General features: G+C 41.2%; 1 protein-coding gene across 1 annotated transcript in view; it reads left to right on the top strand.

Annotated features, from left to right (window-relative positions):
* Positions 1-24,003, top strand: part of CCDC6 (coiled-coil domain containing 6) — a gene marked incomplete at its 5' end in the record, with an annotated part of 134,956 nt that overhangs the window by 91,677 nt on the left and 19,276 nt on the right. Inside the window, 3 exon segments of the mRNA XM_006147082.3 lie at positions 3,802-3,930; positions 21,844-21,947; positions 23,650-23,810. Coding sequence (XP_006147144.2) covers positions 3,802-3,930; positions 21,844-21,947; positions 23,650-23,810 — 394 coding nt within the window.

The following is a 24,003-nucleotide window of genomic DNA, read 5'->3' as shown; positions in this document are numbered from 1 at the left end:
CTTTCTGTTCGTGGTGTCCTGAGCTGCAGCTTTTTAATGGGCACGTGGATTCAGGGTCTCGGTTCAAGCCCTGTTGGGGCAGCTTGCTTGCATTTACATTGTGTCTATTTTAAATGGACAATGTCTGGATTTTTCTGAGGCAAATCGTATGAGGCAGACTCTGTGGTTCTTAGTTCCTGGTCCTTGAACCTGCTTCTGCCTCCTCCCCCTTGTTCATCTCATGGTTTTGGGGGACTTGTGGACATTTCTGTATTTTCGTGATTCTCTTTTTATTGATGGTGTCTTTGTTACAGGAAGAGCCATCTTTTCTGTTTCTAGTGTTTGGTTTAGGACTCCTTGCCCTGCTTCTTAATCACCTGTCACCTGAGAAGTGGCCACACGAGGCAGACTACCACACTGTTTGTCTCAGCTCTCTTTTGGGAATGATGAAAAAGGCGAATCTTTAGCAACGAGTTACATCTCAGGATGGCATGATATTTTCCAATTAGTAGGTTAGCGTAACCCAGAGATCTTACTTGGGTTTGGGTAGCAACTGCTTCACCATCAGATTGTCCTTAGGGATTAGCTCTTCATATGAAAAATCCTTCCAGAATGGAGAGCTGTTGCAGCCTTTATTCCTAGGGCAATCTGCAGTCTGAAAGGAAATACCTATTCCGATATGGACAGTGTTAGACCTTCTGTCTAAATAGGGATATTTTCTAGTAAGCCAATGAGAGCTATGCTTTTTTCCCAGGTTAACATTCTGTGACATGCTCTGGTTGGTGGCAAGACGTTTTTCGATGTTAGATTGCGTCCTTTATTGTTTTAATTTACCTCAGGGAAGCATAATGCTAAAACAAAAATAAAAGGAAGGGGTATTCTCTCAAAAAATTGGCAGCAATTAAAGGCATATTTTTAGGAGAACACAGCTCCTATATAAAAACCTTCATGTAAATGGTTTAAAGTTTTTCCATTCAAGTTCATTATTTCTCTAGAATTAGTAGGTAACATTTAAGCTTAGTATTTTTGTGTGTGTGTGTGTGTGTGTGTGTGTGTGTGTGTGTGTGTGTGGAGAGGTTTTCGCTATAGGGCGCGTGCGCTTGCCAGACAGTCAGAGAGAGACATAGAGACAGAAAGCGAGAAATCACCCCCCAGGGGGGATGGTCAAGCCACAATCCCCTCTCCTCCATTCTCCTCTCGGGATCTTGGGCACGCACGTACACGCACCTGGCATGAGATTTAAGCCACTGGGTCCAGGGCGCGAACCACAGTCGACTACATGGGAATCCAGCAACATAGCCATTATGCTAACTGCCGGTTCCCAAGCTTAGTATATTTTATGGCAAGGATACTATCTTAACAATGGATTTCACCTACCCCTAGCGTAGTACCTGCAGGCAGAAGACAAACAAGAAATGCTTAGTGAGTAGAAGTGTCAGGTGGGGACCAGACTGTGGCATTGTCATAAAATGATGCTCTGCTAAGTTGACCCATGTGGGGAAGTTCAGGACTTGGATCCAGAGACCTTCTGAGTACACCAGGCATGTGTGCACCTGCGGTCTGGGTCTGGCTGAAGCTGGGGGTGGACCACAGCATCAGGACCCTGTTGGAGGTCCTGTCTTTCTCTCTCTCTCTCACTCGCTCATGGAAGAAGTAAATAAATAAACTTAAAAAAAAAGTTAGATGGGGGCCCAGCAGGTGGTGTACTGGTTGGTTGGGGGACTGGACTCCCACATGGTGACCTGGATGTGGCAGCTTGCTTTCTCACTGCCAGCCCACAAACTCATCTGTCTGTGAGTGCCCTATAGCAAATAATTAGAAAAAAAAAAGATTAAAATAGTAATGATAATAAAATTAATAATGCTTTAAACATGTTAGATGGCAAGTCCAGCAGATGGTGTAATGGTTACATTGCTGGACTCCCAACATAGTCCCCCACAGTTCAAGTTCCAGACCTGGAGACTTAAAATTCACACTGGGTGCATGTGCATGTGTGCCCAAGATCCCAAGAAGAGAATGGAGAGGGGATTGTGGCATGGCCATCCTCCCCCAGGGGGTGGTTTCTAGCTTTCTGTCTCTCTCTGTCTTTCTAGCAAGGGCGTGCACCCTATCACAAAAATTTCTCTTAAAAAAAAAATGTTAGATGAGGACCAGCAGATGGTGTAATGGTTATGTCACTGGACTCCCATGTAGTTGATTGTGTTTGGAGTTTTGGACCTGGCAGCTTAAAACTCACGCTGTGGGGGCTGGCAAGTGGCATGGTGGTTAAGGACCCTGGACTCCCATGTGGCCAACCACAGTTTGAGTCCTGGACCTGGTGACTTGCTTTTTCACTTTTTCTCTCTCTCTCTCTCTCTCTCTCTCTCACTCTCACTCTCACTTTCACTTTCACCGACCCTCTCTGGTCAAATTAAAATAAACAAATAAAGTCAGATAAAAAAAAATTCTTGGGAACCAGCAGTTAGCGTAATGGCTATGTCGCTGGACTCCCATGTAGTCGACCGCGGTTCGCGTTCCGGACCCAGTGGCTTAAAACTCATGCCAGGTGCGTGTGCGTGCGTGCCCAAGAGCCCGAGAGGAGAATGGAGGAGAAGGGATTGCGGCATGACCATCCCCCCTTGGGGGTGATTTCTCGCTTTCTGTCTCTATGTCTCTCTCTGTGTGTCTGGTGAATGCACTTGCCCTATAGCGAAAAAAAAACCCTCCCAAAAAAGGAAAAAAAAATTCTTAAAAACAAAACAAACAAACAAACAAACTCATGCCAGGTACGTATGCATGCACAATCCTAAGGGAAGAAGGAATTACAGTGTGGCCATAGCAAGCACACACACGCTACAGCAAAAATCTCTCTCTCTCAAAGAAAAAGATGTTAGATGAAGATGTATACTCTTGCTCTTTTATTTTCTTTACCTTTTCCTGAGAGTGATATTTGTTCTATTGGGGTCTCTTGTGTCTGAAATGCTAAGAGGAGTTGTTGTTCTCTGCTTGTTCTTTCTAGTTCTTTTAATTACTGCTTGGTCTTGCAGAACCTGAGTTTTAAAGAGCTAACTAAAAATAGATTTGTCATTGTAAGCACCTCATCACATCTGCTTTTTTTCTGGGTCCCTGCAAGGTTGACCAGCTTATTTTGGAGTCACACATCAAAAACAACATCTGTTTAGTCAACATTTCCTGCGTTAGAAAACCATGTCACATTTAAAACTTCTTTCATTCAACTGTGCTTTCAGAGCAGAGAAAAAGATGAAGATAAGTGTGGCCATGTTGAGGTAGCGTGGACCTGGCTGAGTTGGCTCAGTTGTCCATTGCATCCTTGAAGGGTTTACAGACACAGGATTGCCTCAGTGACGTGCTCACTTTTTTCTCCCCCTATGTTTAATCATGTTGACTCTCCAAATGTCAGTGGTGCATTAGGCACTGGTAGGTGGCAGAGTCTGAGGGCTTCCTCTCTGAGGTTTGCCCATCAGTATGGTAAGAGAACGTGTTGGAGTTTGGAGAGGGGTTTGGGTTCAATCTCCCTCACTTTCCAGGTGTATCGCCTTGGTCCAGGAATCTCTTAATGCCTCCAGTGACAGCCACTTATGTCGTTCAGAATTGAAGTCTCTGTTTAATTATGGTTTGATACTCATATGTATTTGCCCTGTGGTTTTTGGTTATACATTAGTGGAACCAGCTAGGAAGAGGTTCACTCAATGTATGAGCATCAATGAGTAATGTAATGTCTGTGGTGATGCCTCCTGCTCAGTAAAATCAACTTTTGGAGCCAACGTTTCCATGGCTTTTGAGTTTCTTGATTTTCACATCTGTGTGGTTTTCATTTTCCAGCTGCAGCATGAGAAGGCTGAACTAGAACAACACCTTGAACAGGAGCAGGAATTTCAGGTCAACAAACTAATGAAGAAAATTAAAAAGCTGGAGAATGATACCATTTCCAAGCAACTTACATTAGAACAGGTAAACATCCATAGTTTTCTCCTATTGTCTACTTGTATGTGTGTGTGTGTGTGTGTGTGTGTGTGTGTGTTTCAAACTTTAGATGTTCCAAGGGGGTCAGCTGGTGGCATAGTGGTTAAGGAAGCTGGATCCCACATGGTCAGCTACACAGTTTGTGTCTTGGACCTTGTGGCTTGAGAAACACACCAGGTGCATGTGCATGTACACCTAAAGTCCTTAAAGGAGAAATGGAGAGGAAGGAATTCAAGCAGGGTCACTTCCATCCCCCCATTAAGGATGCTTTCTCACTTTACCCCTCCTTCTGTCTCTTTGGCAATTACATGTGCCTGCTAGCAAAAAAAATGATGCCCAAAGGGATATAAGTGAAAAATACTTCTGAGCTTTCTTCTTCCCACAGCAAAGAATCCATTTTGGAAGTAAGCGCTGACAGGTTCACACAGGCTCACTCTCTCACGTACTTCTCTTTTTAACTACAATTAATAAAACTTCAGGAGATATGTTGTGATGGTCTAAATTATAGCAGGAAAAGTCAGGTTTCGTTTTGTATGACCACAGGATAGTTTCTGTGAAAGTTCCTGAGATAGTGTTGCTTTAAAATTAATGTTTATCTTTCAAGGAAATAATTAGCTTTTTCCTTTGAATTATTAGTGACCTTATTTGAACCCTGTCCTCTCCTAGTGAGACCTGTTGCTGCAGGTATGGAACGGTAAACTTGGTAACTCATCCTGCATTCACTTCTCAGGGCCCACCTCCATCTGTAAACAAAACAGACTAAAATCAGGAATGGCAAACTTAAGGAGGTACAAAAGGTGGAAAGTCGTGTTGCACAGGCCCTTTTTTGCTCTTGGCAGACACTGGTGATGTTCGTATTGGTTGTCTTGGGAGTCTAGACTGGTCCCTATACTCCTTAATCACACACAACTGGGGGCCACCATTGCCACTCCATTGGGCTTGGTCGATTTTATCCCCGGCCGGTGCTCCCTAACACCTCTTCCCACTCTAGGGTCTTCACATTTTATTTTCTTCATGTAAGTATTTTTTAAGAGGCTGACCAGTGTCCTACTACCTGGGTTTCCATATAACATGAATAGATTGATTAGGATCTTTTAATTTTTATATTTTAGATCCTGATTGCCGAAGTTGCTTGGTTTATCTCAAATTTAGGGTGTTCACTGTGCCCGTTAGTCCATGCTGACTACTTCATCGGTCAGTCTCAGGACTGCTGTAGTTTCAGCCTTTTTTCACCTAAGAATAAAAACAGTAATGGGAATGTGAGGGTTGAGGAGAAGTTGGGGTTTATTTTAAACTTATTTTAATTTAAAAAAATGTATTCTGTTCACTACCTATATCAAAAGGGAAATGTTCCTGAGTTTTCCAAGACTGAACAGGGATCCTAAAAAATTTCTTCATTTCTTCTACATTAAGGGAAAATAAAAGGTTACTTGTCAAAGATCAACTATTTATATGAATTATTTCCCAAATTTAGATGCAGTATCTAGTATTTAGAAGACTTCTTTCATCCCTGTCCCCAGCTTTTAAAACTTTTTGTTCCAGAGGTTACTTGGTTAATTCCCGGGATGGGCAGTAGCTCCAATACTGTTCCAGTGTTGAAGATTCTCATTCCATGTCTCTAACACACCAAGTATTGGTTACTCAACAGTTAACCAGGTAACCAAGGGAAATTCTTACAGTAGCTGGTATTATGAAAACTTTGCTTGGCCTCTGCCTTCAGAGTGTTGATTGTCGGGATTTGATGCAGCTTCTCTTTGTATCTGTTGCACAGGCTCCTTCCTACTGAAACTTGAGACTGGGGCTGTAGCACGGAGGCTTTAGCTATGGCCACAAGGTGGAGATAGTGGTCTAGTGTCAGAGAGAGAAGGTCAGTCTGATCTTAAGCTCCCTGGGAGAGAGGTGCTGACTGCCTCACTGACTTAGAGCCTTTTGCAGACTTCAGTAATGGAACCCCTTTAAAACATCCGTTTTCTCTACCATGGTAATGACCTCGTGAACTGTTAAGCTTCTTTCAGGCCTCCGCTGTAAAACAATTTCCACAATTGCATGTGTGCATTGCAAAGTACCATGGTACATAATAGACCTCAGATCAAAGATAACAAGCTCAGATTTTATTGAGAATGGAGAAATTTGGGAACCAGCAGTTAGCGTAATGGCTATGTTGCTGGACTCCCACGTAGTCAACCGCGGTTCGTGTCCCAGACCTGGTGGCTTAGAACTCACACCGGGCGCGTGTGCGTGCGTGCCCAAGATCCCAAGAGGAGAATGGAGGAGAAGGGATTGCTGCGTGACCATCCCCCCTGGGGGGTGATTTCTCGCTTTCTGTCTCTATGTCTCTCTCTGTCTGTCTGGCGAGCGCACGCGCCCTATAGCGAAAATCTCAAAAAAAAAAAAATGTGGAGAAATTTAATATCCACTTAAGTCCACTACCACACATGTATTTTGCTTTGATTTGGTTCAGGATGATTAAATTGGGGGGGTGTGTTATTCTGTAGTTATTCTGTATTTTGGTTAACTAACTGCTAGTAATTTTTGTCAGTGTAGGGATAATTGTTTTTTTCTCTTCAATAGAGATCTCTCCCAAGTTTTCATGAGTGTGATCTTACCAGCTCTTAGGCGTTCTCTTGGGATTATCGTCAGTATTATATGCTGTGGTAAACTACGTGCTGTCGTATACACTACCTGTAGACTATAGTCGTTATTATAACATAATCAATAGTGCTGTTATTAGAGCAGTGCCATACACCTACGTGTTACAGTGATTTATAGATAGTATATGTGTTGGCTCTTCTGACAGTAAACATGTTTTAATTATAAACTATTTGAAGGCCGTTATTTTTTGTGTTTCTTGCCCCCACACATGGCTTACTGCTTCGTTAGAACCGTTTCAGGGTAGACTTGGCCCTATGACTGGAGAACGGTCCTCTTAGAAGGCAGTGCAGGGTCGTGTTCAGGGCCTGTGTGCTATCTCAAAAAAAATACCAGATAGGAACCTATTTCCTTGGCTCCGTACTTTAGCCAGTTTACTTTATTTAAACAGCTCTGTCGAGATCTAATTTACCTACTATACAACTCATCCGTTTAAAATATTCAGTGGTTTTCAATATACTCAGAGCTGTGCAGCCATTGCTACAGTCAGTTTTAGATTGTTTCCAAGACCTCAGAAAAAAACCCGGTTCCTCTTAATCCCTTAAGCAATCAAGACTCTACTTTCTATTTCCCTATTCTAGATGTTTCATGTAAATAGAACCATATAATACAGTCTTTTGTGACTAGCTCCTTTCATTTAGCATAACGTGGGACTAGCAGATGGCATAATGGTTACATCACTGGATTCCCACATGGCCAACTGGAGTTCGAGTCCTGGACCTGTCGGCTTAAAACTCACACTGGGCGATTGTGCATGCCCAAAATCCCTAGAGGAGAAGGGATTATAGCATGGCCATGCCCCCCTGAGTTCTCTCTTTCTGTCTCTCTGGCATGAGCATGCATTCTATAGCAAAAATCTCTCTTGGGGGAAAAAAGGTCTCATTTAGCATCATGTTTTTAGCCATATTGTAGCATATGTGTATTTTTTTTTTCCTGGTCAAATAATTGTCCATTATACGGATGTATGATATCTTATTCATTCATTCATCATCTGACAGATATATAGGTTGATTCCACCTTTGGTTAGTATGAATAATGCTGCTGTGAATGTTTTTGTACCATTATTTGTGTGGACGTATGGTTTTATTTTTCATGGGAATAGCCTAAGAGTGAAATCGCTGGATCACATGGAAACTCCTTTTGATATTTTATAGTAATTGATTTTTATTTTTTTTTTAATTTTATTTTTCATTAGCTTATTTTTAATTTGACAGATAAACACACACACACACACACACACACAGAGAGAGAGAGAAAGAGAGAAAGAGAGAGAGAGAGAGAGAGAGAGAGAAAGAGGGAAAGTGAGAAAACAAGCCACCAGGTCCGGGACTCAGACCTCGGTCAGCCACGTGGGAGTGTCCAGCACCTTAACCACCATACCATCTGCTGGTCCCAGTCACTGATTTTTTAAAGTAAATATTTTGAACCTTATTTGTTGAACCTGCAGAATGGATAATGGAAGGCCTTGTACCAGTGCTTTAAGTTGGCCTTCTGTGTGTGTTTTGAAGGCATAGCTTGTGTTGTAATGGTTTTTGATTTTGGTTTTTGGTTTTGTTTTTTACGTTATCGGAGGGGAAAGGCACCCCCCAATGGGGCATAGCCATACCACAATCTTTTCTTCTCCATTTCTTCATCCGATCAGGACCTTGGGTACACAATTCACATGCTCAGTGTGTTTTTCAGTTCACTGGGGCCTGGATCTGATGGCAATTTTCCATGTGGGAATTGGTTCTCATAACTACTAGTTAATGGACCAGCCCTGATTGTGATGGCTTTTAAGCAGGCCCTGGCACCTTCCTGCCTTTGTAAAGCAGAATTTAACTGGGCTCGAAACTTTGCACTGGGCTCCTTCCAAAGCAATCCCTAGTTAACTCACTTGCCAGAAGGCCCTCGTTACAAGGATTTTTTTTTTTACTGAAAGTCAGACTTTAGCAGACATACTTCATCAGTCAGATAATGTCTATTCTTCTCTTAGACCTAGAATCTGGGATCCTCTTACCCTTCAAAAAGGGAATGTTGACAGCTTGATCACTGAGGTCTCTGGGCTAAAAGTGGTTCTATTGGTGTTTTGTTTTATCTGAATTCCTAGTATTTCTTAAGAGCTAGAAGGCAACAGTGTAAGAAAGGCTACCTTTGTCCCTAGACCCTAGTGAGGACAGGAGACAGTGGGGAATCTAGATGCTGGGGACCAGCTCTGCTCCCAGAATTTGGGACAACATTTTATTTCTATTTCTTCTCCCAGAACTTGCTGCAGGGGAGGAGGTTTGTAATACTCGTTACTCTGTGATAGACCAGGTTGGCTGTAAGTGACCCGACTTACTCGTGCTCCTTTCTCATAAGTGGAAACCCAGAGAGAGATCACAAGGCTTTCTCGAGTCACACAGTTAATGAGCAGCAGACTTGGTTCCCCTGGTTCTTGGCCAGTGTTCTTTTCTTAGACCCAGAAAAGACCTAGTCATTTCAGAATTAAAGATGACACTAGTATTACTTTTTAAAAAAATTTTTAAAAGAGGTTTTTGCTTAGGGCACGTGTGCTTGCTGTAAAGACATAGAGAGACAGAGAGACAAAGTGAGAAATCACCCCCGGGGGCATGGCCATGCTGCAATCCTTTCTCCTCCATTCTCCTCTCAGGATCTTGGGCACACATGCACGCACGCACACACACACACACACATCTGGCATGCGTTTAAGACCCCAGATCTGGGACTTGAACCACAGTCAACTACGTGAGAGTCCAGTAATGTAACCATTACTCCGTCTGCTGGTCCCAGCATTATTTTTAATATATACTTAAAGGAACTCTGCTGCTTTCCTGTTCAGACAGCCTATATTAGTTCTGAATCATTTCTTTTGGTCAGCCTTTTTGACATTTACTTAGTGTCTTAAGTTGCTTAACACCAAAAGATAATTTATAAGCAGGTATGCCAAAGCATGCTGAGAATAAAGTATGATTGTGAGGTCTTCGAACACACTGTATTAGTCTAATAAACTGGATTAGTCTAGTTAGTATGCCTACAGTGCTAATAAGGGTGTTTTTAACGAACACCGGCGTCCCTTGCCTTATAGGGCATGGAAGATTTTTGTCCAAACACGTGGTCATTGTAAGTCTCTTATTTGGTATTCACATTTTCTTGGGTGCTGGTGAGAACATTTGGAACTTAGAATGTTGTCTTTTTGTCAAAAACTCTTGATCTGAAATAATGTTTTCTGCCAAAAGGGGAAGACTCTGCTTACTTGTCTAGCATTGGAATGGACATGTTAGTGACTTTCTTAAGAAGTTCAGCTCACACCGAGTCATCTGTACACTTGACTCAGGAAGTGCTGTTTTGGGGGAAAACAAAACAAAACAAAAACAGTGGCCATACAAGGTGCAGACTGGATGCTTAACCATTATTGGGTAGTACAGTAGAAACATGCATGGTGGAATAAATTCATGGAGGGCTTGCCATGTGATTCAGCCAACACATAATGGGCAGGACTGCCTGCTGTGTACCAGATGCCTTGTTTTTTTCCTTTGGATTTGGCCCAGTATAGGGTATATCCTCTGATGTTCCCCACTTCTTTGCAAGCACTGACACCCTTATTAAAGGTTGGGTTTAGAACTGGTATGGTAATTTCATTTCGTTAGCATCCACTTATAAAGTCAACATTTTCGCCCATGTTCCTTAGGGAACCTTCCGTGGGTTCAGAACTCCCATCCATGATAAGGTGTTTGACCTTTCTGGTAAAATAGGCATACTATCTTAATTTGTAGATTTTGGAGGAGGATGGATTGATCTTCCATTTTGCCTTTCCTCACACTCCATAGATGTTGAAGCCCTTGCATCCTTCCACACAGGAGCATTCAAATTTGGACTGCACAGCATGAAAAACAAGTATACTGTGATGGTATAGTTGTATTTGTGACTGAAAAAATTCCACAGAATGATACTTACATACTTGGCATTGATTCTCTATTCAATTCTATTTCGTTTTTAGAAAAATATAAGCCACAAATGGAACCAGCAGGTGGCATGGTGGCTAAGGTGCTGGACACTCCCACATGGCTGACCATGGTTCAAATCCTGGACCTGGTCTCTTGCTTTTTCACTTTCCCTCTCTCTCTCTGTCTCTCTCTCTGATCAAATTAAAATAAATGAGTGAATAAATAAAAAATTGAATAAATAATTCTTAAAAAAAAAAAAAGAAAAATATAAGCCACAGAAGACTAATCTCATAATCTAGAAATGGTCCGTGACCTGCAGTTTGAAAAACATGCTCTGCCTTGCAAAAGACTTTGCTCCAGATCTCTATGGACCTGCTTCTTCTGTCTGGAGCAACTTTCTCCCTCCCCTTGCCTATCTGCATTCAAGACTTGGTGACATACCTCCTCCAGTCAGCTAGGTGTCTGTGCTATGAATGTTTCCCTAATATTCAGTCCTTTAGTAGCACTCCATATGCTATTTGTTTCTTCTTTGTAAGTTCTATATAAGGTAAAGGAGGACAAGGACAACGCTGACCTTACCACTGTATCCTGATGAATCATATCTACAAAGCTCTCCAAAAATTGAAACTACTGTCATTAATAATGAAAATTGTCATTTAGTTTTTATTTTCCAGGAAGATGATCCTACATAGTATTTGAGTCACAAATGTCTCATCATTTTCTTTGAACTGGTTGTGTGTCTTTTTAGTTTACAAATCTATTTATGCTTATATGTCACTCGTGACCAACCCCTCCAACATTCTTTTTTTGCCTCTGCCGCATTTGATGCAATTATAAGGCATGCATCTTGCATTCATTTAGTACACCTTTATGATATACCTGCTCTGTGTCACATGCTCTTTAAGAAAGACAATGGAACATCCCTGGCTTTGAAGAGCCTGGTCCAGGAGACTAATGGATCTGTGGCCAGTGGTGAGGGATGCACTGTGCAGAGTACTGTGGTGGTGGTGGTGGTGAAGAGCAGTCCCCTCCCTAGCAGAGAAGACTTGACACTACAGTGAGGTTGCTGCATGAGAAAAAACCTTCACTGCCTGAATAGTGTAAGTCCAGCCATGTTGCAGGGCAACAGATGTGAGAGAAGACAGAAATGGGAGAGAAAATAGTAAAAAGTGGTTGCAGGTCTTACATAGAGAAGAGCTGCTGAGAACAGAGACAGTTTCTGAAGAAGGTGTGAAGCCGAATCCTTCCTGTTGGATATGGGACCTGGAGACAGAAGGGGTTGTGGCAGCTGCTGTATGATATTTTTAAAGGCATAAGCTTGTCTACACAGTAAGTGTCTGACGGAAGGTGGCCACATGGCTAAATTAGGGCTTATGCAGGTCTCAGTGCGTACTAGTTACCTTTACCTGCTGGAGACCATCAAGTGACTTATGGGGCACTCCAGTGGGGCTGCTTACTTATCCCATTGTCCTTTACTGTCTATAGGATGATGAATTTGAATCCTCAGGACAAGATTTACTTTTTGTTCAATTTTAAAAATGAAATCAGGAAATATTTAGTATACTTGAAGTTCTATCAGGAAGAAAAGAAAGTTTTAGGTTGCCAGCTCTTAAAACAATGACTCTTAAGGTATTAAAAACAGTTCAAAATGGTGTCAAGGATAGAAGATGGTCTTTCTGCTCTCCTTGTTTAGAATGTAATTCATTCAAAATTCAAGCCAAACTGACATCCACAGCCAAGCCCCATACAATTCTAATCCTACGTATTTTAAAAGCTACAGTGACTAACTCCAGCAGGTTACACAAATAGTCTGTGTGCGTATGACTTACACAGCAGTGAATGGAGGCTAGTGGCACATGTTCAGGTTTGCAGGTTTGGTTTTTGTTTTTGTATTTTATTGTGGAACCAAGATACTTCTTCAATATGTGGCTATACCAATTCTCGTATAAAATTCCACTGATAGTAATGCTTCCCTTGTAGATTCTGGCAGTGGTTGGAGCCTCTTACAGTAGAGCTGGATAGAGCTCCTGGTGATTTCTTTGGGCCACTTTGAAAGCACAGAGAATGACCTTGTTCCTTGAGGATTTATTTGCATCAAGGAAATGATGTTTCATGACCCTCATTTATACCTTAAAGTTTGATTTCAAACACAGACGTCCCTGATTCCAGTGGTTCAATTAAAAAATTTTCAACTTTATGATGGGTTTATTAAGATTTAAATAAATATTCAACGTAAGATTTTGATTTATGATAGGTTTGTTGGAAGGTAATCCCATCCTAAATTGAGTATCTGTACTAATCTCAAATTAACCTTGAGTTTTTAAAAATTAGATATTTGCACAGTAAAAGTAATCCACTTTTCATTCAAGAAAATTAAGAGAATAACTATGAAGTACAAAAATGAAAAAAGTTACCTAGATGGGAATCCCCTAAGAACTGATGATTTTTTTTCTTTTTGAGAGGTTTTTGCTATAGGGCACATGTGCTCACCAGAAAGACAGAGACAGAAAGCGAAGATCACCCCCCCCCCCCAGGAGGAAGGCCCCGCCAAATTCCGTTCTCCTCTATTCTCCTCTTGCGATCTTGGCTGATAGTGACAGTGAGAAATTACCCCCCCCCCCCCAGGAGGGATGGCCACGCCACATCCGTTCTCCTCTATTCTCCTCTTGGGATCTTGGGTGCACATACACACGTGCCTGGCATGAGTTTAAGCCACTGGATCTGGGATTCAAACCGCGGTCGACTATGTGGGAGTCCAGTGACATAGCCATTACTCCAATTGCTGGTCCCTATTTTTTTATTTTTTCTCTTACCCCCTTCCCTTTTTTTCTCCTTCTTTAACAATAGCAGCTGTAAAATGTGCTTCTCTGCTCCTTTTTTTTTTTTTCTTTTTCAATAAAATACCATAAGCTATGTCTACACTTTTAGATAAGCTGTGTTGGAGCCCAGGCAGACAAAACCTAGTCCGTTTTATGGGAATTTGATTATAGCAAATCCTTGAGGTTGTTTCAGTGGCCGGAGAAGCTTAGGTTTAAGTGTCCTACCTACTGCTGATTCAGGGAAAGTGGGAAAGAACCCTTAAATCATAGCTGAAAAATAAGTGGGATTGTGCATCTCAGGGGTAGGCAGACCTCAAGGCTCAATCCCTCATACCCAAAAGAAGCTTCAGGAGGCGCTCTGTTGAACTGATCTGATTTGTTTGGCAAGTCAGGAGTTTGGGAGGTATTTTGGAGCCAGCTGAGAGGCTCCAACTTCAGACCTGTGAAAGTAGACTGAGCTGTTCCTTAGCTCTGTCAGGGAACACAGATAAATCTTTGTAGAAAAAATTCCTTTTGCCCAGAATTCCTTTTCCAGATTTTATTTCAATTAAGTACAGAAACTCACTATGTCAGACTTTATTTTGAAATATCAGATAACCTTTGGATGTGCATGAGTTTGGACAAATAATGTCATCAGATGGGAGGGGAAAACAACCTAATGTATTTTTTGTGTTAAAGCAAAGGCTTCTCATTATGATCCTTGCCTATTAAGTTGAAGGTATTGATGTGTTGCAGGAAGTGCAATAAAATTCAAAGATGTTATATTGAGACTTGAGAGTTGCTTGCAATTTCTCAATGTACAAATCTATTTGTTTACGACCAGGACAGAAAATTGGCTGTCGCCTTAGAAAAGGCATTCTCCTTAGCCGAATGCGCATGGCCAGTGAGTGAATGGCTGAATGGATTCAACATCTCCATGATCTTACTGTGAGCCTGTCTCTGGCTTTGAGCCTACGGAAGTGGGATGAATGTGGTATTGATGAGAAGGACATGATTTCAGTATTGAGACTTGAGACTTCTATTTTGGATAAAGCACATCAAGAGATGTTTCTCTAGTATTACTTTCTTAAAGAAGCTTGTTTTAGATAATGGATTGTTGGTAGCCAGTGGTGTGACTTTGTATTTACATCAGCTGCAGGTGTGATTTCTTTCCCAAGTATTTCACTGAATTATTTCTTTGCCTTTTTTTTTTCCCCTCTGCGCTATAGGGCACATATGCCCTTCAGAGAGAGGGAAAGTGAGAAATAACCCCCCCTGGGGGGGGGTTGGTCACACCATGATTTTTCTCTTCCATTCTCCTCTGGGGACTTTGGGCATACACGCACATGCTCCCAGTATGTCCGAGCCACCAGGTACAGAAGGACTAAAATTGTAGAGTCATCCATGTGGGATCCAGCACTTTAACCACTACACCATCTGCTGGTCCCTCCACTGAATTATTTTTTAAACAAGAATTATTTAACCTTATTAATTATTATTATTTTAATTTGCTATAGGGCATATGTGCTCACCAGAGAGAGATGATGATGAGAAAGCAAGCTGCCAGCCCCAGGACTTAAACAATAATTGGCCCTGTGGAAGTCCTGTGCCTTAACCACCAAACCAACTGCTCCTGGACCCTGAATTCTTGATGTAACAACAACAAAAAAAAAACCTGCCTAGTGCTTTGAAATTTGTCTTATGTCAATGGTAGAATTATGAACCCAGTATACAAATATGTAAAATACTGTGTTGCTGTCATAAACTTCAGTGATAAAACTGATAAAACTTCAGTCTAGAAACCATTAAAACCCTGAGTAAAATATATATTTCAAAAAGTGTTATTCACTTCTCAACATCACTGAACAAAGCAGAATTTACTGAGCTAGTTAACTATGAAATACTGTCATTTTCCCATATCAATAGTAGGGTGCTAATATGTCCTAAAGTTATCAGTTTCAAAGAACAAATCTAATTTTTATAGGAACACAGCATTTAAGAAGAAAAAATATGTAAACTGTAGTGGAGAAAGTTAAATCTGGGGTCCAGAAAATTTTTGGTCTTCCAGATAGCTAAGGCTTCATTATCATTTATCCTTCTGATAGTTGATAGGCTTATTATTTTATATACATAAATTCTTATCTTATTGATAGATTACTATTTATAGGTGTACAATCACTTAAATTATTTCAGGAAACTGTCAGTTTCTTAGGATTAGATGTCTTTTAGGGCCAGCAGGTGGTGTAGTGGATTCCCATGTGGCTGACCGCAATTCAAGTCCCAGACCTGGTGGCTTGAAAATCATGCCGGGTATGTGAGTGTGCATACCCAAACTCTTGAGAGAAGAATGGAGGAGAAGGGATCGTGGCATAACCACTGTCCCCCTTCCTTCCCCAAAGGAGAGATTTCCCACTTTTCCTCTCTCTGCCAAGCACATGCTCCGTATGGCAAAAACCTAAAAATAAAAGAAAATAGAGATTAGATATCCTTATGTTTTCTTTCTATGATTAAAATTAATGTTCATTTAAAAATTGATCAGGAAAACTTAGGAATATAAATTATCAACAATTTTACTTTCACCCAAGGGACAACCAGATTTATCTTAACCCATAGTTCTACTTTTTTTTCTCCTCCTTTCTTCCCCCCCTCTCCCTCCCCTTTACCAGAGGGTTTGTGCAGGAGACAAAGAGGAGGTGGGAAAGAAAAAGCACCCCCCAGGGGGTGTGGTCACAGTACAGTCTCTTCTAGGGTTCTCCATCTTGTCAGGATTTTGAACATGTGAACACGTAAGACCCGGTGTGGTTTTTGCCTCTGGGACTGAGATTGGAACTGTAATGGGCCAGGAGTGATAAGGCTCCCTCGGTAACCAGGCTGTGGGGCCAGCCCTATCAGTGTCTCCTGCTATATGCAGATACATTTCAAGTGTAATTTCGACCTCCTGGCCTGCACAGTGACCACGCTCTGTCCCTCTGCCATCAGCCCTTTTCTGTGCTCAGCATTGCGGGAGCCTTAGTGATGACCTAGAACTTGTTCTTAATGCTAAAAGCAGTCTCAGCTTGATTAATCAAACAGGCACCTCAGGGGGCTCCGCGGTCTGTGCACACCTGTCTTCCCTCATCTGTAACACAAATCCACTACTTGATTTTTTTAAAAGACTATTTTCCAGAAGGCAAGGTCAGATGTCTGTCTTCCCTCGGATGAAGTGAATTGCCAGGGCTGAGTAAAATTCCACTGATGACCACAAGCAGATGCCAATACAGGCAGTGTTTAAGTTTTACTTCACTTATCTCTGCTGCTTTAGTTTGTGAAGCTTTGCCATGGAGCAGGGACCTTAGTGCATTGTTCTCGGCTATTTTCACGCCAGTTACACATGATCTGTTTTAATAGCCCCCTTGTGAATCCTATTAGTCATTTCTTCCCAAGGTATATACAAAACTTGGATTAACTCCAGTGTGTGGGACAGTAGGATTCAATGAGGTAAGGTTTTTTTTTTTTTTTTTTTTGGTCTATGGGCTTATAGTAAAAACAAAACTCTGCCTGTTTTTCTGACTTTGATATCATCATTTTTCACATATTACACTTTTCGGTTTTGATGATTTTTGACAATCTAGGTCAGCACCTAGAACACTCGAACATTTGTGGTATCATATTAAAAAGTGATAGGGCTGAGATGCTGATGGTTAGACACCACCTAGCCTGGAAGGGTCTGGAGGATTGTTGTGTTAATGCCCGGCAACCACTGGTTTTCTTGGATTTGCTTCATTCTCATCAAAACAAGACAAAACCCAAATGGCCAGCTGTAAGTTTGGTTTAAGAGTTAGTGATATTTCTTTCTTGAAACATGAATACTCCTTATGTTGTCATTATTTTAAGTGCTTTTTACTGTATGTTGTAACAAACTTTGTGTTTGTCTTATGTTTATATGCCTTTATTTCCTGGGCTTTTCCTTCTCTTTGTTATGTGTAGATTAGTAAATGACTTTGTTGTAATGGGCTTGCTTTTTGTCACATTTGGGGTCCAAAATATAATTTTTCATAGTAACAATTACAAAATGGTGTTTAAAACCTTTCAAAGTAGATTGAAAATGTTCATTAACACCTTTCAAAATCCTGTAATTGAGCACAATACTTTTTTTCCTTTTTTTTTTTTTTTTTCAAGTTTTATGCTGCATCGCTTGCCAGAGAGAGAGAGAAAATGAGAAACCACTCCCCAGGGGAGATGGCTGCACCACAGTTCCTTCTTCATTCTCCTCTTGGGGCATGCACACACACCAGGCATGATTTTAGAGCCACCAGGTCTGGGACTTGAACCACAGTTGGTCGTGTGGAACGCAGCACCTTAACCTCTGTGTCACCAGCCAGCCCTGAGCACAGTACTTCTAAAGTTTTCATCAGGGTTTTCTGCCAAGCGTTCCTTTCCCCCCACCTTCCCCAGCCTCATGGTCTTTAAATGGGAAAGTGTTACTGTGACAAGGAAATGAGGTAGCACCGGGGACCATCGTGGGCTACTTTCTACTTTCTGTGCTTCTTTGGTGGTAGGTCAGTATCTGCCTATGAAAAGCACAGGTAAGATAGCCTCTGAATTCAGATGAGCTAGCTGAATTTTTTTACACTGAATTTATCCATTGAAGAAATCCTAAATTTAGTTTTGGAACTTAATGAGAACTCTTGGTCTGACGTTAATTAACCTGCAACGAGAAATAGAGCCACTGAAGAGGACTGAGAATTTGGCAGGCCATTGAGCTGACTTAATTACAAAGCAGCCTTTCAAAAGAATATTCTACAAAAAATCAGCTATATCCATTGATGCTAGGTTCTTGCAGAATAATTCCAGTCAGAAGGGTCTCGGGTTAACCTAAGACTTAGATTTGGCAATGAATGAGGAAGGGATGCCTGTTGCATGAACACTTGATAAAAGTGATCAGATGTTCTTGGAAGGAAGTCGGGGAGATGATTACAGATAGAGACCAGCTTATTGAAAACACTGTGTCACTTAGTTGGTTTCCATCTCAAGCAAGTATTCCAGACTTAGGACACTTGAAACTTAAAATACACAGAGTGTGGGGACCAGCACAATGCATGCACTGAAAGTCGGCTGTCTGAACTGGCAGAATGATGTGTACACTTTGGCTTTTAAATATATTGGATGTGGAAGTAGAAGGGCAGGAAGTGGTAATGAGACAGCTCCGATAAATCCATTTGAAATATCAAATGGATAAATATGAATTCTTCTAATTTCCCTACTCTTTAATGAGAGAGATCCTCAGCAATGTTGAAAAGGTAAGATTTTTGTTTGTTTGTTTATTTACAAGAGAGAGAGATTAGTTTTTGACAAGGTCTCACCATGTTGAGATCCTCCAGCCCCGGTCTCCCAGGGCTTCCTAGGACTACAGCCTTGGTCTATTGCACCTAAACTGTTCATTTTGCACCAGGAACTGAAATAGGGCCTCCCATGTGGCCTCAGCTCATGTGAGACAGTGTCTTGGGATGTGCCACCATGGCTGAGGTGAAAAACAAAAAAAAACAAGAGACCCTGCACTTGGTAAGGGTAAAGATGCATGGATTCCGATAGCACTGCCAGCCTACACAGAAAAATACTCAAGACTTTAAGATGAGGGGCATGCTGTGCTTCATGGAAATACATTTGTAGGACAAACTGGAGCAGCAAACCCAAGTTTTACACCCAAGGAACCCTGGTCCACTGAGGTGGGCAGTAGATTGATAGCTGTTAAAACCAACAGGTACGAAGAAGCTGAGATCCGATGTGTGTATTCAAACAACGTTTTCCCTGTTCTCATCTGTGTCCAAATACTGTCTCATAGACTCCTTTATTTCCATGTCTTTAGCTACTCTCTGCTCTGCTATTCCCAAGTGTTGTTGACAAAAGAGATAGCTTACAAAACACAGCATCATTGATCCCAAATCCTACTTTCTCTCAAGACCCTCTACACTTACTGGTTGGCTGGGACTCAGCCATTTTTAATCACAATGGTGGCCAATATCTGATCCCATCTTGGTGTAATCACTTTGCCTGGGCCATGTCATCCCCCAGGCTACTGCTTTCTTCAGCTTAAAAGTGAAATGGTGGATTCTTACTGATTCTAGGGCTAAAATTCTGTGGCTGAGCTAGCATAGACTCAAGACAGCGGCCATTTTGACATTGGGCAGACAAGAATAGAATGGGTACTCTGGAAAGGGAGCTCAGAGGTGGTCCAGGCCAGTCTCTTCATTTCACGGATGAGGATATTGAGGCTCATGGCCAGTGAGTGACCAGCTCAGAGCCACATGCCTAGTAAGTGACCCATGGATAAAGACAGCCACATCTTGATTTTGCCTGTCAAAGTTGTTGATTAGCATTGTGTATTCTGGGGTTCCGGAACTACTTAACATTCTGAGGAGCAGTTTTGTACATTAGCCCACTCCCAACTTCATGGCAACAAATGTTTCTGATTAATTCTGACTTTGCCCTATTCCCCCTTTTGCCCTTCTAGATCATACTCCACTATGCATATGTTGAAGCTTTATTTTGTGTATACTGTGTGATTTCATTCATTTGTCAAATGAACTTCCCCAGTATTTACTATTGGCCTGTAACTTGTCTGACATGCTCTTTTAAATTTTTTTTTAGGGTTTTGTTATAAGGTATGGGCGCTTGTCAGACACAGGGAGAGGGAAATTGAGAAATCATCCACCAGGGAGAGTGGCCACACCTCAATGCCTTCTCCTCCATTCTTCCCTTGGGATTTTGGGCACACACTCACATACACCTGGTGTGATTTTCAACCCACCACGTCTGAGACTTGAACTGTGGTTGGCCATGTGGGAGCCCAGCACATTAACCACTATATGACCTGCTGGTCCACCAGATGTTCTAATGACGTGCTGAGGACACATCAGTGTATGAAACAGACAGGGATTTAAACCTCATGGAGCTTACCTTCTAGAGGACTGGAACCAAAGTAAAACAGACACCAGAGATGGTGATTGTCATAGCCACAAGTTATCGAACACTTTCTAAGTGCTGGTCAGTTGTCAATGATAAGCAGAAGTGAGCACTTTTAATACAGTAGCCCAATGAGCCACGTATTATTTTTAAAACGTTGAAATTGAATCTAGTCATTTCCAAACATCTTTTAACTAGTGATTGGTATGATTTGAAACCAGGTATTTATTTCAAGGTCTCTGATTACAGTCACCTCACCTTACTGCTTTGATGATAAGAATTGCTTCTAATGTATTGGCTGCTGCCCTGCAAATAAACCTAACGTTTTAGGAAATATTTTATTCAAACCACCACCATTTCTACAGCTGTTAATGGTTATTTCATTATCCTTGTATCATTTCCTCGTAGGTCTTGATTACTAAGCTTCCATGATAACTGATTGTATCATGTCCATGCTGGTCGAGATATAGAATGAGTAGCTTCTGGCTTCCTAGGGCTGTCCTCTGCTTCTTGTGTGAATATGAAGAAGCTTTTTGTGCTCTGCAGGCTCCTTAAGGGCCTTTCTAGGGGTCATCACATTAACCATTTTTAGAGAGTGAAGACTAAGTGACCATGAGAGCTGTTTCAAAGGAAGAAACTTCATTTGGATGTAAAAAATAAAACCACTCTTCAGATGATGTTTTCTGATGTTTGATGCTTCAGCTTCTTCAACAAACATGCTCTTGGCCCCACCTTAATTGTGTGCAAGGGATTTTCGATCTGTGAGACATTTGTCCCTGTGTCCCACTAAGAAAGTGTGAAATTTGTGGAGATCTTCATAGGTGTGCAGTCAAAAATGATATGTTGTCTGGGTGACGGAGAAGGTGAATTGGTTGTGGAGAAGCAGCGTGAGGTGGGCGGTCACATGTTTATGAATATCCACTAACCAGAGAGTAGAGTTATTTTCAGGTTTTTAAGAGTTACTTGTATAAATGATAATACTGCTTTTCTGGTTTAACCCTGAGCAATATGTGGGACTAAGGGACAAACCCAGAAGAGTCCTGGTATGACTAATAAATATGACTCTTCCAAACCGCCTTTAAGGAAGACTTTCCTTGTGCCCTAAATAAATGCTGAGGCAAAAAATGCAATTTATGTAACAGACAACAATGTTAATTAAGCATTAACATTTAAGAATGAAATTGTCTTGGTTTTCTCAAAGTTTAAGAGCTAGAAGTAGTTAACATCTGTGCCAGAAATTAGCCATGTCTTCACAGTTTTTCCAATGGGGAGAGTCCTAATGGTTCAATCGAAAAATCTAATTAAGACAGCTTTTTTTTTTTTTTCTTTGAGAGGTCTTTGCTATAGGGTGCGTGCGCTCGCCAGACAGAGACATAGAGACAGAAAGTGAGAAATCACCCCCCAGGGGGGATGGTCACGCCGCAATCTTCCCGGTGTGAGTTTTAAGCCACCGGGTCCGGGACGCGAACCGTGGTCAACTACGTGGGAGTCCAGCGACATAGCCATTGCGCTAACTGCTGGTCCCCCTAATTAAGAAAATTTAATCTGCCTATCATTCACAGTAAAACTTTTTTTCCTTTATCTAGTTGAGACGAGAGAAGATTGACCTTGAAAATACTTTGGAACAAGAACAAGAAGCACTAGTTAACCGTCTCTGGAAAAGGATGGATAAACTTGAAGCTGAAAAGCGGTTTGTTGAGTCTTACTGTTCATTATGGTGTGTGTGTGTGTGTGTGTCTGTCTGTCTGTCTCTGAAGCACTGTTCTGGGCATGACTGTAGGAGCACAATGGGACATTTTCATTTCTCGGGAGATGCCCATCATTTTAATTTGCCAAAGGGAAAAAGTATTGAAAGCCTTTGGAGTTACTCTTTTGTTGGTCCCCTCTTTTTGCTTTGCTGTCATACTGGCCCAGGAGAATTTCTTTTCATTTGGTGTTACAAGCCTATGACAGAATTGGTCAATGCTATTATTCATCTTTAAATAGTTCTCAGGGATGGTTGCAATTTCAACGTTTCCCCTTTATTGAACTGGAACTCTCAGGTCTCTTTAAGTATTTAGGATATGCTGTGTACTGTTAATTAGTACACATCTCTAGAATTTATTAGGAAGGCTGAGGTTTTTAATAGGAAAATTACTGTGTTAAAACACTTACTATGAAGAAATACCTGTATATATGTAAGGTTAGGATTCTTTGTTACATGTAATTTATGTATGTGGATGGAAAATGTCACTTAACAGCAAACAGTTCTTTGTGTCAGCCATTTATTTTTAAGCACTATGTACTTTGAGGGTGGGAGGGGCAGGGCTAATTAGAATAACAGGTAGGTTCTGTATGTGACGTTCGTGTGTAGAAAGTGAATTTCTTGAAAATACTCGTTAATCCACTTCATCAGAATCTTTTGTTTGCTACCCAAAATCCTTCTACCTTGACTTTTGGTTTGGGCACACATCCATAATTTGTTTTGTAAAATATAGACATCCTTTAGGAAAAGAGAAAATGTTTACAGGAAATGTTCAAGCTATAATTGAATCAACTATATTTTTCATTATCGTAGCAGCACTAGTAAGAAAAGTTATGGAAAGATCATTACAGTAATGTAAGTTTTCTGGAGGGTAGATTCAGAGGTAATTTCGTTTGTATTTGGGCAATCTCAAAGGTGAAAGTAAAAAAACAGAATAACCAGATATCCCAGCAGCCATTAGAAGGGGGTGCAGAGGTGTGTTGCTGGCCAGCCTTCCTTTGCAGAGCACAGTTGGGAGTTTTCCACAGGTTAGTAGAAATTACTGGGTTGAGCAATATGGAATTGTCAGTTTGTAGATCAAAAGCTGTAGAATGTCAGCATTTTATCTGCTTCGACCTAGTGATAACTGGTGAAGGTAGTATTGTACTATCTGTTATTCCCCAAATAGCTGTTTTGTCATTAAGTTTTTACTTTTACGTTAACTAGGAGTAAAGGGCCCCCAGTTTGCCCTGCCCTTAGGATTGGTTTGGCAGGAGGGAATTTTAACAGCCGAACCTCATAGTAGTTCATAGATTTCAACCAAAAGCATCAGGAATGGAATCCATTAGTCTCTGTGCTTAGAACCCACACGTTGAACATTCAGTCAGCAGATAGTTCTGAGTGCCTGCTGTAGTCCAGGAATAATAATGAGTATCAAATGTTGCAGACTTTTCAGTGATGCTTAATTACCAGTGGTCATTTAAAAGGAAGAAAGAAGATAGCTTCTTCAGTTCTGCCCTTTGACCGGAGGTGTTAAGCAAACCTGTGGATCCTGGCAATTAATGAGAGTTCTGAGAGTTCGCTTTAAAAGGAAACTTCCAGCTGGTGTGTTGTTTTGTCTTTTAAAGGCAAACTGTTTTCATGGTTGGAATTTTTGTTTTCAATAAAGAATCCTGCAGGAGAAATTAGACCAGCCTGTCTCTGCTCCACCATCACCTAGAGATATCTCCATGGAGATTGATTCTCCAGAGAACATGATGCGCCACATTCGGTTCTTAAAGAATGAAGTGGAGAGGCTGAAGAAGCAACTGCGGGCCGCCCAGTTACAGCGTATGTAGCCTCTGCTATCATCCGTCTTCTGTCTATAGAATTCAGACTTAATAACATAGAGGTGTTCCTGATACTTACCATCGTTGGCATTAATCAAATTGGGGTTATGTTTAATCACTGATAAGTGTTTACATACATGTATTCATCTTTCTGGACTAGATTATTATTATTTATTTATTTTGAAAAGAATGGT

This window comes from Tupaia chinensis, unplaced genomic scaffold, assembly GCF_000334495.1.
Source record: "Tupaia chinensis unplaced genomic scaffold, TupChi_1.0 Scaffold000199_1, whole genome shotgun sequence".
Lineage (NCBI taxonomy): Eukaryota > Metazoa > Chordata > Mammalia > Scandentia > Tupaiidae > Tupaia > Tupaia belangeri.
Note: the sequence above shows the minus strand (reverse complement) of the source record. Positions and strands in the feature narration are given on the sequence as shown.